General features: G+C 48.0%; 1 protein-coding gene across 4 annotated transcripts in view; it reads left to right on the top strand.

Moving 5' to 3' along the window:
- LOC122062862 (AMP deaminase-like) overlaps nucleotides 1–14,896 on the top strand; it is a 68,744-nt gene that overhangs the window by 52,154 nt on the left and 1,694 nt on the right. For all 4 annotated transcript variants that reach the window (XM_042626530.1, XM_042626529.1, XM_042626528.1 and 1 more), the window contains 4 exons: nucleotides 12,738–12,791; nucleotides 12,888–12,998; nucleotides 13,435–13,608; nucleotides 13,677–13,757. In XM_042626530.1, coding sequence (XP_042482464.1) covers nucleotides 12,738–12,791; nucleotides 12,888–12,998; nucleotides 13,435–13,608; nucleotides 13,677–13,757 — 420 coding nt within the window. The remainder of the gene's footprint in view (nucleotides 1–12,737; nucleotides 12,792–12,887; nucleotides 12,999–13,434; nucleotides 13,609–13,676; nucleotides 13,758–14,896) is intronic.

The raw sequence follows: 14,896 nt of genomic DNA, 5'->3' as shown, positions 1-14,896 counted from the left end.
GGGAACCACGTCAAGGAGACGAACAGAGACACGAGGACTCGGGGTTGAAGCAGATGATCCTGGACCTAAAAGATGAGATCAGGAAGGTGGCAAAAAACCAAACGGGAGCTCGCGAGCCAGACCTCACTAATGATATGGCTCTAGCTGATGAGGTCATGAGGGACCCGCTCCCGGTCAGCTTTCACCTGCCAAAGTATGACACCTACAACGGGTCTAGGGACCCCGTCGATCATCTGGAAGGTTTTAAGGTTGCTAGCCGATTGCAGAGTGAAGAGGATCTTGGTGGATAACGGCAATTCAGCTGATATCCTATTCCTTGAAGCTTTCCAGAAGATGGGCCTGGACAAGGGAAAGCTGAAGAAAGTCGAACACCCGTTGCAGGGATTCTCCGGCGTCCCAATAAAAGTGGAGGGATCGATTGATTGTTCGGTAAGAGCCGGCACCGGAGATCGCCAAGTAACAGTTATGATCAACTTCCTGGTAGTAGGCATTATTTCGGCATACAATGCCATACTAGGGAGAGTCGGTTTGAACCTGCTAAAGGCTGTCTTCTCCACACCACATCTCAAGATGAAATTCCCAACCAAGAACGGTGTCGGTGAATGTCGAGGCGATCAGGAGGCATCCCGTAGGTGCTACGCCACTACCTTATGGGGAAGAGAAAAGGCGGGCGAGGCGCTCCCGATAGAAGATCTGCGCGATGACATCAGTTATCAAAGGGGGGAACTGGCTGAGGATCTGATACAAGTTGAGGCCGAAGAGGGGGATAACACTCGCCAATTCTAGGTCGGGGCTATAATGCCAAGGCAACAACGAGAAAAACTCATCTCATTCCTCCGAAACAACTCTGACGTCTTCGCCTGGTCGGCCTTAGACATGCCTGGAATAGATCGAGAGGTAATAGAGCATCATCTGAGTGTCAACCCGGCAAAGAAGCCGGTGCAACAGAAGAAGAGGACCTTCGCCCCTGAAAGGTAGCAGAAAATAGATGAAGAGGTAGAGAAGTTGCTAAAGGCCCAGTTCATCCGCGAGATCCAATACCCGGAGTGGATATCCAACATGGTGATGGTCCCAAAGGCAAATGGAAAGTGGAGGATTTGCATCGACTTCACTGATCTGAACAAAGCCTGCCCAAGGGATGGATACCCCCTGCCGAAAATAGACCTCATCGATGCCACAGCAGGATATGAGGCGCTGAGCTTCATGGATCCGTACTCGGGGTACAATCAGATCAAGATGTTTGAGGGTGATGTCCTGAAGACATCCTTCGTGACCAAGGGGGGATTGTACTGCTATAAAGTCATGCCCTTCGGTCTAAAAAACACAGGGGCCACCTATCAAAGGTTGGTGAATAAAATCTTCAAGGGGATGATCGGAAAAACCATGGAGGTATACGTGGACAATATTCTTGTAAAAAGTCTGAAGGCAGAACAACACATTCAAGACTTAGAAAAGGGGTTCCAGGTGCTGAGGCAGTACAGCATGAAGCTGAACCAGAAAAAGTGCGCATTCGGAGTAGCATCGGGAAAGTTCCTTGGCTTTATAATCTCAGAGAGGGGAATTGAAGCCAATCCGGTGAAAATACAAGCCATTCGAGATATGAGGTCACCCCAGAATGTTAAGCAAGTCCAGGAGCTAACAGGCAGAGTTGCCGCCCTAGGGCGATTCATGTCTCGGTCGGCTGACAGGTGCCTCCCCTTCTTCAAAGCCTTGAAGGGATCCAAAAAGTTTGAATGGACGGAGGAGTGCGAAAAGTCCTTTGAACAACTGAAGGAGTACCTGGCCGCACCCCCACTGCTGACGAAGCCAGACGTCGAGGATACCTTGCAGTTGTACCTTACTGTATTAGTAGTGGCGGTAAGCGCAGTACTGACGAAGGAAGAAGGAAGGCAACAACAGCCAATATACTACGTCAGCCGAACCTTGCTAGATGCCGAAACAAGATACAGAAAGACGGAGAAAGTGGCATACGCCCTGGTAACAGCAGCAAGAAAGCTGAGGCCCTATTTTCAATCACATACGGTATGCGTATTCACAGACTAGCCCCTGAAGAAGATACTGCAGCTGCCTGATATGTCTGGTCGCCTGGTAAACTGGGCTATAGAGTTGGGAGAATTCGACATCCAGTACAAACCGAGAACCGCAATAAAAGCACAGGCCCTCACAGACTTCATAGCCGAGACGACGTTCCCTGATGATCCCCAGGAGTTTTCCGAGGACCGAGGAGAAAAGGCTTGGGCATTATACGTGGATGGTGCTTCTAACAGCGCGGGAAGCGGCGTAGGGATCATATTGGTCAGCCCCGGAGGTTTCAAGATCGAGTACGCCTTACGGTTTGACTTCGATGCCTCCAACAATGAAGCAGAGTACGAAGCATTAATAGCCGGAATTAGGCTCGAGCTTTGATGGTACAGGAGCTGGTGGTGCATAGTGATTCACAGCTCGTGGTACGACAGGTGAATGGAGACTACGAAGCCAAAGAACAAAGGATGGCTGGGTACTTGAAGACAGTGCGAAAAAGAATAACAGCCTTCAAGGAATTCGAGGTAAGGCAGGTGCCACGAGAAGAGAATGCTAGTGCAGACGCACTGTCGTAGTTGGCCACCTCTGACTTCACAAACCTTGGACGATCGGTGTATTTTGAAGTGCTACCACAGTCAAGTACCGAAAGACCCCAAGAGGTATTACCTGTAAGCATGGTTTTAAGTATCTCCGATACCGATACGATACCCTCCGATACGTATCTTAAATTTAGTCGGCCGATACGATACACACCGATACGATACATTGAATTTTTTAAATCATTTCGTATTGATATATATCCTACAATACATACCGATATGCATCAATACACCATTAATACACATCGATACGATATGACATGCCTCGATACGACTCTATGAAAAATATAAAATTGAGGTAAAATGTACGTTTCGGTATGTATTGGTACGTATCGGTGAGTATCGGTATGTATCGATCGGTATGTATCGATATATATCAGCACGTATCGGTGAGTATCGATATATATATCGGTACGTATCGGTGAGTATCGATATGTATCGGCGCAACGGTCATATAATGGCCAATATGGGTAATTTTTCAGAAAAAAAACGATTTTTTGAAGGGTTTTTGTTCCAAAGTTGCTGTCAGCCATATTTCTCTCTAACTAAAGTGGAAATCAAGGTTGGAAACAAGGATTTTACATTTATGGGACAACTACAAACCTTGAATTCTTAGTACGATACCCTCAATTTAGTGTTTATGCATAATACATGTTATCAATAGCTTTTTTTTAACAAATTCTTTATGCAAAAGTGTTTAAAAAAATGTTTCCTATCCATTTATGTGTGTATCTTTAGCGTATCTTAGTGTATCTCCGATACAATACGATATCCTCCGATACGTATCTTAATTTTGGCCGACCGATACGGCGATCGATACCGATACTTTAATCCTTGCATGTAAGCGAATACGGCCATAGCTGGATGGATGCCATAACCGAATACCTGAAGGAACACTCCCCGAGAATAGGGACGAGGCAAGAAAGGTACGAATGAGGTCAGCACGCTTCCTTCTAAAGGACGAGACGCTGTACAAAATAGGGTTCACTGTGCCGTACCTTAAGTGCCTGAACCCCGCCGATGGTGAGTATGCACTCCGAGAAGTGCATGAAGGGATATGCAGCCAACACCTGGGAGCTCGGGCCTTGGCACATAAAGTGCTAAGGCAGGGCCTACTCTGGCCGACAATAAGGAAGGACGCAGAATCGTTAGTCAGGAAGTGCGACAAGTGTCAAATGTTCGCCCCCTGCCCCCAGGCAGCACTCTACCGAGCTCTTATCGCTATCAAGCCCAATACCATTCGCCATGTGGGGAATGGACATCCTGGGCCCATTCCCCCTGGCCACGAGACAAAGGAAGTTTGCAGTGGTGGCGGTAGACTACACGAAATGGGCAGAGGCCGAAGCACTGGCGACAATATCCGAAAAAAATGTAAGGAACTTCTTCCAGAGGGCGGTAGTCTATCGATTTGGAATCCCTCGGTGGTGGTAAAGGACAATGGAACTTAGTTCGCCAACCCGACTTTCGGCTTGTTTTGTGATGCCCTCGGCATTAACCACAGGAAAACATCTGTCGGTTATCCATCAACCAACGGACTGACAGAGGTAACCAACCGTACCCTGCTCCAAGGAATAAAGAAGAGACTGGATGATGCCAAAGGGTTACGGGCAGATGAGCTGTACATCCTCTGGGCTTACCACACAACTGAGAGATCGACCACCGGAGAAAAACCCTTCATTTTAACTTACGGCATCGAAGCTGTACTTCCGGTGGTGGTAGGGGCCGTAATCCACCGGATTCAGTACTACAATGAAGAAGAAAACGATAAAGGACTCCGAGCAAATTTAGACCTCTTGACCGAAGTCAGGGACACCTCGCAAGAAAGGATCGCCACTTACCAGCAGAGGGTTGCGAGGCACTACAACTCCAAAGTCCGAAAGAACGAGTTCAGAATGAGTGACCTCGTCCTCAGAAGGGCAGAAGTATCAAACCTGAGGCATTAAGGAAAGCTAGCTCCAAATTGGGAAGGTCCTTACAGAGTCTCAAGGGTAATACGACCAGGGTCCTATCACCTGGAGACTACGGGGGGAGAAAAGATACCCCGATCATGGAACTCGAAGAACTTAAGAAAATTCTACCAATAGTGAAGTAGCAACCACACTCACATTTTGTAATTTTTTGCTCCTAAGAACTTTCAAGTTGTAACTCCTCATCCTAAGCTCTTCGGAGGATTTTATTTATGAAAAATATTTAAGCTGGTTTACGGCAATTGATAGGAATTCTCCTGTTTGGTGGCTTCAGCTTTGCCGAAGGGATACAGCCGAAGGTCATTACCTCGGTTGTTGATTAAGGTAGAGCCGAAGGAAATTTGCCAAAGGGATACAGCTGAAGGCCCTCACCTATGTGACGACGGCCGAGGGAGCTACCCTCGGCTGGATGTTCGGCCCAGGACCAGAGGTTAAAAGACCCCTCGGCTGGAGCTGAAGGGGAACACAACACTTGGTGAAAATCCTACTGGTTCAGGATCCCTTAAAGTCCACTGTCCTCGGACTTGGGAAACCTCTCGGATAGGCCGATGGAGCAGAACCAAGCCTCGTACTAGAGTAGAGGCGTATTAATCCTTGGGCCGCCAAGGGGTTCGGCCTTCTTGCACCTACCTACGGGCTAAAGATCCCTTATCAGAAAGAAAATGTGAAAAAGCAAAAGGCAAAGGTATCCGAAGAAATAGAAATATTCATTCATTGAAAAGGCCTGAAGGCCGAGATTACATGAAAAGGGCCAAAAATCACATCATAAAAAATAAAGGGAGAGAACCCGAAGGCTGAGGTAAGACGTAGGGTGGCTTCAGGGGGCGTCCATCGGGTTCACGGCCTCGTCGTCGGCATGGTGGAAAGTCTCCCGATCGGAGCCATCGTGACCAGGAGTCAGAGGCACCTTACGTTGCAGCTGAACCTCACCTTCCTCGCTACAGCCTTTGCCGTCTGCATCAGCAACCTCGGTGGTTGTTGGGGCTGCCTCAACACACTCCTCTTCGAAGATGAGCTCGTTGTCCTCGAAAGAGACCTCTGGGTAATGCTCGAGGACCCAGTCTCGGACCTCAGTAGCACCCATTGTGAACCCAGGGGCGATGGCGCGCTTGATCTCCTCCCGAAAGCCCTCAGAGGCCTTATATTTCTTGGCCCCTCGGGCCTTGGCCTCCTGAACCATTGCCGTTATCTGCGCCTTCAGCTCCGCAAGCTTCCGATCTCATTCCTGGCGAGTACGAAGAAGGTCCGCTTCTAGGTGCTCCACCTTCTTAAGGAGAACCGGACGCTCATTCTCCAGGGTTGACTTCTCTCGTTAGGAAGCCTCGAGGTCTCGGGCCATGGCTTCGGCCCGGATCGCCAGCTGACCCACTTGGTTTTGGGTTTGCATAAGACACCGATGGTCAGTATGTTGCAATGATAATAAATTAAGGTTTGGAGGACCGAAGCTTATCCCTGCAATGAAGATGCAGGCGCAAGTTATCATGGCCGCCATCCCTTGTCGTTGTGCTTCAGCGGCATCTCGGGGAAGACTGCCTTTCAGTACCAGCTCACGAGCGACACGCCCGACGGACAGAGTGTCGTCTTTTTTGACCGACCACCGAGGGATGAAGCCAACCTCGGCCCTCACATTCCCAGCCCTCGGGCTTCTGAAGTCTACCACGGGGGAAGAGTCTCGGGCAGACAAGTTATGGCCTAGAGCAACGAGGACCTAGACTGCTTCGGTACTGGGTCCTTCGGCCCTAGACCTTTTCTTCAGTGGGGGACCTTCTCTTTCCTCTTCAGCCTCTACTGCTGCTGTGCATCCTGCTCCATGGCCTCCCTTATCTGAACTTGCCTCTCCGCAGCTACAACCCTAGCCTCGGCCCTGGAGATTTGCACTGCATGAAGACGAAGGGAGTTAGTATGAAATACAAATACCCGAGGCAAGTAAACTTGGGCTGGCCTAAGACTCACCCGAGCTAAGCCCGAATCTGAACAAAATGGCGTTGGACTTAAGGCTGTCGAACTCAACTGGAGGGCAAGTGTCTTGACGCCTCGCCATCACCATTGCCATTGACTCCGCATCTGTCCCAAGAAGGGCAGGGGCAGAGTTCACCGTCCTCAGATCGGGGATATCCCAGACGGTAGCGAAGGGCACCCCCTCGAACGACCTCACGAAGAAGAATTTCTCCTTCCACCAGTGGATCGACGTTGGGTAACCGTTCAGCAGCCGAAGGTCTTTTCGAGGGCTGAGGTAGTACTAGCCCGAAAGCCCCTTACAGGCCTGAAGGAGGAAGCAGTTGACGAAGAGGAGGGAGAGAGGCCTCTGGTGCTTAGAGAAAAGGACGACGAAGCTGAGCATCTGTCGCCATCCGTTCGGCGTCTGCTGGGTTGGACAAATCTCGTAGTGCCGAAACACCTGGGCGAAGAAAGGATGGAGGGGAAGCTGAAGGCCGCCCTTAAATGCCTCCTTATATAAGCACAGCTCTTCGGAGTTCCGATAGCTGACTCGGTCGGTCGGTTTCGGTAGCCGGAGCTCGAAAGCGTCCGAGATACTGAATGAGGCCCTTAGCTCCCCTAGCTCCAGCTCATCCATGGTGGAAACAATGTGGAGAGCCTCCACCTCAAGGGGGTCCTGGGTCTGGGCTCGGGATTCAAGCACCCTCTCCCTGAATCCCTCACCATTTGAGGCACCCTCGGACCCAGACGGCGAGGCCGCGGACGATAAGTCGTGAGCAGAGGGTGAATCTGGGGAAGAGTCCGAGGACATCCCTCGGACCCCCCTGGACTCCGATACCTACGGTTAGACATTGTCCTCTCCGAGGACGAGGGACTGTACCCAGACGAACAAGACATCGTACTTACTTTTGGTGAAGACCAAGCGCTAAAGGAAAATAAACACCTAGACCGAAGGAAGGCTCTCCGAGGGAAAAAGAAAAGTGACCCACAAATGGACCCCCACACTTTATAAATAGAAGAAAAACAATACGACTGCCCGAGCATTAATGGCGTCGTCACGTCACCAATTACCACCACTCGAGATTTACGCCAGGGCGGATCTGACCGAAGGTCTTTACCTCAGTTGGGAGCTCAGGCAAAGGCCGAGCAGACCTGACCGAAGGTCCTTATCTCGGTTGGGGGCTCAGGCAAAGGCCTAGCCGACCTAACCGAAGGTCTTTACCTCGGTTGGGAGCTCAGGCAAAGTCCGAGCTGACCTGACCGAAGGTCCTTACCTCGGTTGGGGGCACCGGCTAAGGCCGAGCAAACCTGACCAAAGGTCACCACCTCGGTTGGGTGCTCTGGCTAAGGCCGAGCTGACCTGACCGAAGGTCATAACCTCGGTAGGGGGCTCCGGCAAAAGCTGAGCAGACCTGACCGAAGGTCACCACCTTGGTTGGGAGCTTCGACTAAGGCCGAGCAGGCTTGACCGAAGGTCCTTACCTCGGTTGGGAGCTCAGGCCAAGGCCGAGCGAACCTGATCGAAGGCCTTTACCTCGGTTGGGAGCTCAGGCAAAGTCTAAGCGGACCTAGCCGAAGGTCCTTACCTCGGTTGGGAGCTCAGGCAAAGGCCGAGCAGACCTGACCGAAGGTCACCACCTCGGTTGGGTGCTCTGGCTAAGGCCGAGCTGACCTGATCGAAGGTCACAACCTCGGTAGGGGGCTCCGAAAAAAGCCGAGTAGACCTGACCGAAGGTCACCACCTCGGTTGGGAGCTCCGGCTAAGGCCGAGCTGACCTGACCGAAGGTCCTTACCTCAGTTACGAGCACCGACTAAGGCCGAGCAGACCTGACCGAAGGTCACAACCTCAGTAGGGGGCTCAGGCAAAGGCTGAGCTGACCTGACCTGACCGAAGGTCCTTACCTTGGTTGGTGGCACCGGCTAAGGCCGAGCAGACCTGACCGAAGGTCACCACCTCGGTTGGGAGCTCCGGCTAAGGCCGAGCTGACCTGACCGAAGGTCCTTACCTCAGTTGCGAGCACCGACTAAGGCCGAGCAGACCTGACCAAAGGTCACCACCTCAGTTGGGTGCTTTGGTTGAGCCCGTGCTGACCTGACCGAAGGTCACAACCTCGGCAGGGGGCTCCGACAAAATCCGAGTAGACCTGACCGAAGGTCACCACCTAGGTTGGGAGCTCCAGCTAAGGCCAAGCGGGCCTGACCGAAGGTCCTTACCTCGGTTGGGAGCTCAGGCCAAGGCCGAGCAGACCTGACCGAAGGTCTTTACCTCGGTTGGGAGCTCAGGCAAAGTCCAAGTGGACCTAACCAAAGGTCCTTACCTTAGTTGGGAGCTCAGGCAAAGGCTGAGCGGACCTGACCGAAGGTCGCCACCTCGGTTGGGTGCTCTGGCTAAGGCTGAGCTGACTTGACCGAAGGTCACAACCTCAATAGGTGGCTCAGGCAAAGGCCGAGCTGACCTGACCGAAGGTTCTTACCTCGGTTGGGGGCTCAGGTAAAGGCCGAGCTGACCTGACCGAAGGTCACCACCTCGGTTGGGGCCTCTGGCTAAGGCCGAGCTGGCCTGACCGAAGGTCACAACCTCGGTAGGGGCTCCTGCAAAAGCCGAGCAGACCTGACCGAAAGTCACCACCTCGGTTGGGAGCTTAGACCAAGGCCGAGCGGACCTGACCGAAGGTCTTTACCTCGGTTGGGAGCTCAGGCAAAGGCCGAGCGGATCTGACCGAAAGTCCTTATCTCGGTTGGGAGCTCAGGCAGAGTCCGAGCGGACCTAACCGAAGGTCCTTACCTCAGTTGGGAGCTCAAGCAAAGGCAGAGCGGACCTGACCGAAGGTCGCCACCTCGGTTGGGTGCTCTGGCTAAGGCCGAGCTGACCTGATCAAAGGTCACAACCTCGGTTGGGGGCTCAGGAAAAGGCCGGGCTGACCTGACCAAGGTCTTTACCTCGGTTGGGGGCACCGACTAAGGCCGAGCAGACCTGACTGAAGGTCACCACCTTGATTGGGGGCTCTGGCTAATGCCGAGCTGACCTGACCGAAGGTCACAACCTCAGTAGGGGGCTCCGGCAAAAGCCGAGCAGACCTGACCAAAGGTCACCACCTCGGTTGGGAGCTCAAACCAAGGCCGAGCGGACCTGACCGAAGGCCTTTACCTCGGTTGGGAGCTCAGGCAAAGGCCAAGCGGACCTGACCGAAGGTCCTTACGTCAGTTGGGAGCTCAGGCAGAGGCCGAGCGGACTTGACCGAAGGTCCTTTCCTCCATTTGGGGCTCAGGCCAAGGCCGAGCAGACCTGACCGAGGGTCCTTACCTCGGTTGGGGGCTTAGGCAAAGGCCGAGCTAGCCTGACCGAGGGTCCTTACCTCGGTTGGGGGCTCAGGCATAGGCCGAGCGGATCTGACCAAGGGTCCTTACCTCGGTTGGGGGCTCAGGTCAGGCCCGAGCATACCTGACCAAAGGTCCCGGTCGCAAGCAAAACTAAAGCCGAAGCCGAAGGAATAAGGCCTAAGGGACGCATGAATGAGAGAAAATGATGAAAAACTTGATTACTCCCACAGGAAGAGCCTCCTGGTGGGAGTAAGGGGGCTACTGATACGGCCAAATTGATTGCCCAGTAGGGTAAGAACACGTGGTATCTAAGGAAAGGACATGTGCCGCCCACCTGATAGAGGCTGCAAGGATTCTGACCACGTCAACCGCGTGAAGAGAATATTCCCCACGAAGGGGATAGGACGTATCCGGGTAGGACTTCAAAAGGAAAGGAGGCAAACCCGAGGAGGACTCCTCCAAGGAAAAGAGAAACCCTAAACCCTAAGGAATATAAGAGAGGGCCCGAGAGGAGGAAAAAAGGTAAGCAGAAAAGACCCACACCATTAACCTTGTGAAAAGCTATGCGGCCGATCTCTAATTTGGGCGTCAGAGGACTAACCCCGGATAAACCTCCGGGCCTCTGCCTTCTGTGTTTGTGCAGGATCAGCTCATACAGATTTTCGGCAGCAACAGGTCCCATGCCAGCTGGATTTTGGATGCGATCACCATCATACAAGGAAAGTATTATGGCCAGCTGTGTGAAGATCTATGGAGGTTGGCTTCTCACGATTATGGACTTCTAAAAGTTCCCTAGCCAGGTCGCAGTAAGGAGAAATATCAAGACAGAAATTAAGGAGATATTTAGGATTCTTTTCTTCGTTGCGGCAAAGACTAAAGAGGAATCTACCCAGATTTGGTGGGCCCATGACAGCTTGCATGGAGTGCTTTGAGTCCAAGACAAGTGTTACCTTGCGTGTAGTTTTAGAAGTTTGTCATCCTAGTTATTTCTACTTTTTATGTAATAGGTAAATTCTATATTTTAGGATCCTTTATTTGTTAGTTAATTAGATTTTATTTCTAAGAAGACTTTGCTGTAACCAATTATAAATATATGTGGCTGGACAGAAGAGGAACAAGAATGAAAATATGAGAAAAGAGAGAGCTATGGTTGAAGCTGTAAGAGGCAGTGAGTGAAGCAGTGAGAGGCCATGGGTGAGAGACCTGAGTCTCAGAGAGACTACCTTTTTCCCCCATTCCCTGCTCCTGACCTTTTCTCTATTTTTCTGGTTTATTCTCAGTTTATATGTAATTTTAGGTGTTGATTAATAAAGTTGCTGCTGTGCATTGAAAGATTTTGATCCTACTATAGGGTTGGTTCTATTTGAACCTCGTGGTCGCATCAATTGCCTAGGCACCCACTTTTGCTTATACGCTTAAGATGCATATTCTTCTCCTCTTCTCACGCAGAACATGCTGAACTGGGGTGAGCCAAGCTCAGCCCAAGCCTATTCGTCAAATCTCGTATTCCATGGTTTAAGATCTCACTCTCGCCCCCCCATCTTGCTAATCCAAAAAAGAGAGATCTCGCTAGATATCGCCGAGATCTCGGTGGTCATATGTCTTTGTAGTCCCTAAAATTAGGTATTTACCCTATTTTAGGACATCTAAACACAATGAAAACATCACTTTTTTAAAAATTAAACTTAAAATGGTACTTTGACTTCATACCCTATGTAAGTAGTCTCCGGCTCTTCGGACCCTGGGTTACTATGCTCTATTCCACAACCAACACAAGGCACACCATAATCTTAAGAATTTAAAAGACATTATAGATAATTACTTAATTGATTAACAATCAACATTGATGACTGATGAGTCACATTAACATACATTTGAAAATTTGAAATGACATAAGATAAGCTAATGATGATGTTTCGATGAAAAAATGGGTTTGAGAACATTTTTTTCATCTAAAATGGTTCTTGAGAAGAAAAGTAACTCCAAATGTGGATGAGGAGGTAATTTTCTCTACTCTTTAAGCTTCAATGAGTGTAGGAATGGAGATCCTCAAGCAAAAGCACCAAAATTCTTGCCCCTTAGTGTTTTTTCTTCAAAAAAGTATAGAGAGAGGTGAGATCTTGGCGAGATTTGGAGAGATTTTGCCGAGATCTCTCCGAGATCTTGAACCATGTCATATTCAGGCTGGGGGTTTAGGCCTAAGTCCAACCCAAATGCCCTAAGCCCAGTTGCGGCTCAAGTTCACCATCAAAAATTCCAAAATCCCAATTAAAAATTGAACTTTGAGGGCATTAAACGAGGAGTAACAATCATCAGGGTTCTCAGCAACTCATCATCTTACTCTTACCCTCCTTTATTCTCTTTTCTTTTTCTTTTAAAAACCTGATTCCATGTAGTGCACCATATGTGAACTATATAAAACTTTTAGAAATGGAATCACAAATTAAATCAAAAAACGCCTTGGACAATAAGTGTCAGCATGCCTTGGAATACAAAATCCGCCTTTACAACCATGATCCATCCACATCTGGAAGTGGAATTTTTTTTTTTTTCCAGGTTACAAAAATAGGTAGAACCATATTTATGAGTAGCATGTTTCACTTTCAGATTCTTATCCAATTCTAAGACAGCCTCTAACTCTTGAAATTGAGTGTTTTAATTGGATTGCAATAAAATATGGAATCAAGAGAATATTAGGATCGTAAGTTGTAAGTACTTTTTACTTGTCTTGATGCTACCCACCCAAGTTGTAACAGTCACACTTGTTTTCTTCTTCCTTACATGCTAGAAAGTTATCTACACTGTCAGTCCATATTGGATATGAATGTCCCGCCCCCCCCCCCTTCTCTTTTCCTATGGTTTGTTTATCCCTTTCTTTTCTGGATACAGCTTCGTGAATCCAAAGGAATGCAGACAATCAAGTTCCGGCCTCACTGTGGAGAGGTTCTTCTTTATCTTTACATTTTAAGTTTTGCTTTTGATTTATCCAGTGAAGTTCTTGGAGCATACTCAATTTAAATATTACTTCCAATTGTGCAGGCAGGTGACGTTGACCACTTGGCTGCTGCATTCCTTCTATGCCATAATATTTCTCATGGGATTAATCTTAGAAAAGCCCCTGCCTTGCAGTATCTGTACTACCTAAGCCAGGTTAATATATGCTTTCTTATATAATTCTAATGGAAATGTGAGTTACATAATGGTGTACAGGAAGTATGGTCTACTAACATCAACCATCGAAAGTTGGGGTCTCATTCCATACTGGCACATCATTTAATGGATCCCAATCAGAACTAAGAGTTCTCTTCTTTTAAATATCACCAAGCTTAAGTGCTAAAAAATATGTAAGATCGATCTGCCTTTCGGAGTATGATCCATTCTATATGGGAATGATCAACTGGGTCCTTCCCCCACTGCACTGTTAGTGGACCATTCTTGCAGTATATTCAGAAGATGGCCTTGAATCTCTGCTTCACTGGAAGATCTTATCACATGCATTTTATTTTTTTTTTATTATTATTATTATTATTTTTTTTTTTTTTTTTTTTTAAGTTCTCCTTCAAGTTGTTATTTTCTCTTATTTCAGATTGGCTTATCTATGTCTCCCTTGAGCAACAATTCCCTGTTCCTGGATTACCATCGCAATCCATTTCCGATGTTCTTTCAACGTGGGTTAAATGTTTCACTCTCATCAGATGACCCTCTTCAAATACATTTGACCAAAGAACCACTTGTGGAGGAATATAGTGTTGCAGCACAGGTTTGCTCGTGAGCATCTTTATTTTCTATCGATGTCATCTCTTTACTTACAAAGCTAGTGGTTTTCAGGTCTGGAAGCTCACTGCTTGTGACCTCTGTGAGATTGCTAGAAATTCAGTCTATCAATCTGGATTTTCCCATGCAGCAAAGGTGTGAAACTCAATAAACAATAGTTTTTCATGCATAATCAATCATTATTGTGTCAATATACTGATTTTTCCGGTAAAGCATAACCAATCCAGAATATTATCTTGAGTCACTTGGGAAAAGAGGATTTGAGTAGTGTAGAGTAATTGTATGGGGCCTAACACCCTTCGACATTCAAGTCCTTGATTTAAAACCTGGAAGCAAAAGAGAGATTTTCAATACTTTATTTTTTGGGGGATAGGTATGTGTTAGAGATGTGTCTCAATGGGAGGTCTATGGGTGTCCATGGACCTCTATCCTGTGGGATTATATTGTCAAGTAGTCTCGTGGGATTAGAAGGACAAGTGATTTTAGTTTTTTGTTATTTCTTCTCCCCTATTGTAATTAAGACTTTAAGGGTAAGTAGAGATATGCTTTGATTGTGTTGTAGTTTTATTTGTAATCTGATTTCTCAAGATAAGTAGGATAAGGCTGGGGCAATAGAGTCAAAATCTATCACACACCCTTTCTATTGCCCAAAATCTATCACTCACCCTTTCCAACTCTCTCAGTCTCCGTTCTTTCTCCTCTCATCTCTTCTTTTCTAGTCCTGATATTCAGTGGTTATACTAAAGATTTAATCACATTGTATCAGAGCTACTCAATCACTGATATAGTTCTGATAACTGAAAATTTTTGTTGGTGAATGCCGGTATTTGATCTTCTTCCTCAAGGTCTGCAGCTACCATTGCTGCAATTGTTGTTGTGGAAACCTAGTTCGATATCACTGAACAACTAGGTCATCCTTGGGTATTATATCTACAGTTGGTTGCTGGATTTTTTTATGGAGATTTATATACAGGAGTTGATCTCCATCAGTTAGGGTTGTAGCCTTTGTTTTCCTGCTATTCATCATGGTGGAATGAAGACCTATGGTTAATCTACATCATCCAGCATCTTTCCCGAATTATTTTTAGGGTTTACTTCGTACTACCAGGTACTACACTCGACTCTGATATGGGGATGATCAGAGCCACCTAGTGATTGTAATCAAGGTCCTCAAACAACGTTCCAGTACCCTGTTTTTTGGATATTTTTCTGAGAATTGATTCCTTCTATTACTTGAGATCTAACCAGAAGATTCTCTTTTTTTTTTTTTTTTT

This window comes from Macadamia integrifolia, unplaced genomic scaffold (assembly GCF_013358625.1).
Source record: "Macadamia integrifolia cultivar HAES 741 unplaced genomic scaffold, SCU_Mint_v3 scaffold1130, whole genome shotgun sequence".
NCBI classification, from domain to species: Eukaryota; Viridiplantae; Streptophyta; class Magnoliopsida; order Proteales; family Proteaceae; genus Macadamia; species Macadamia integrifolia.
This window is presented reverse-complemented; position numbering and strand designations above follow the sequence as displayed.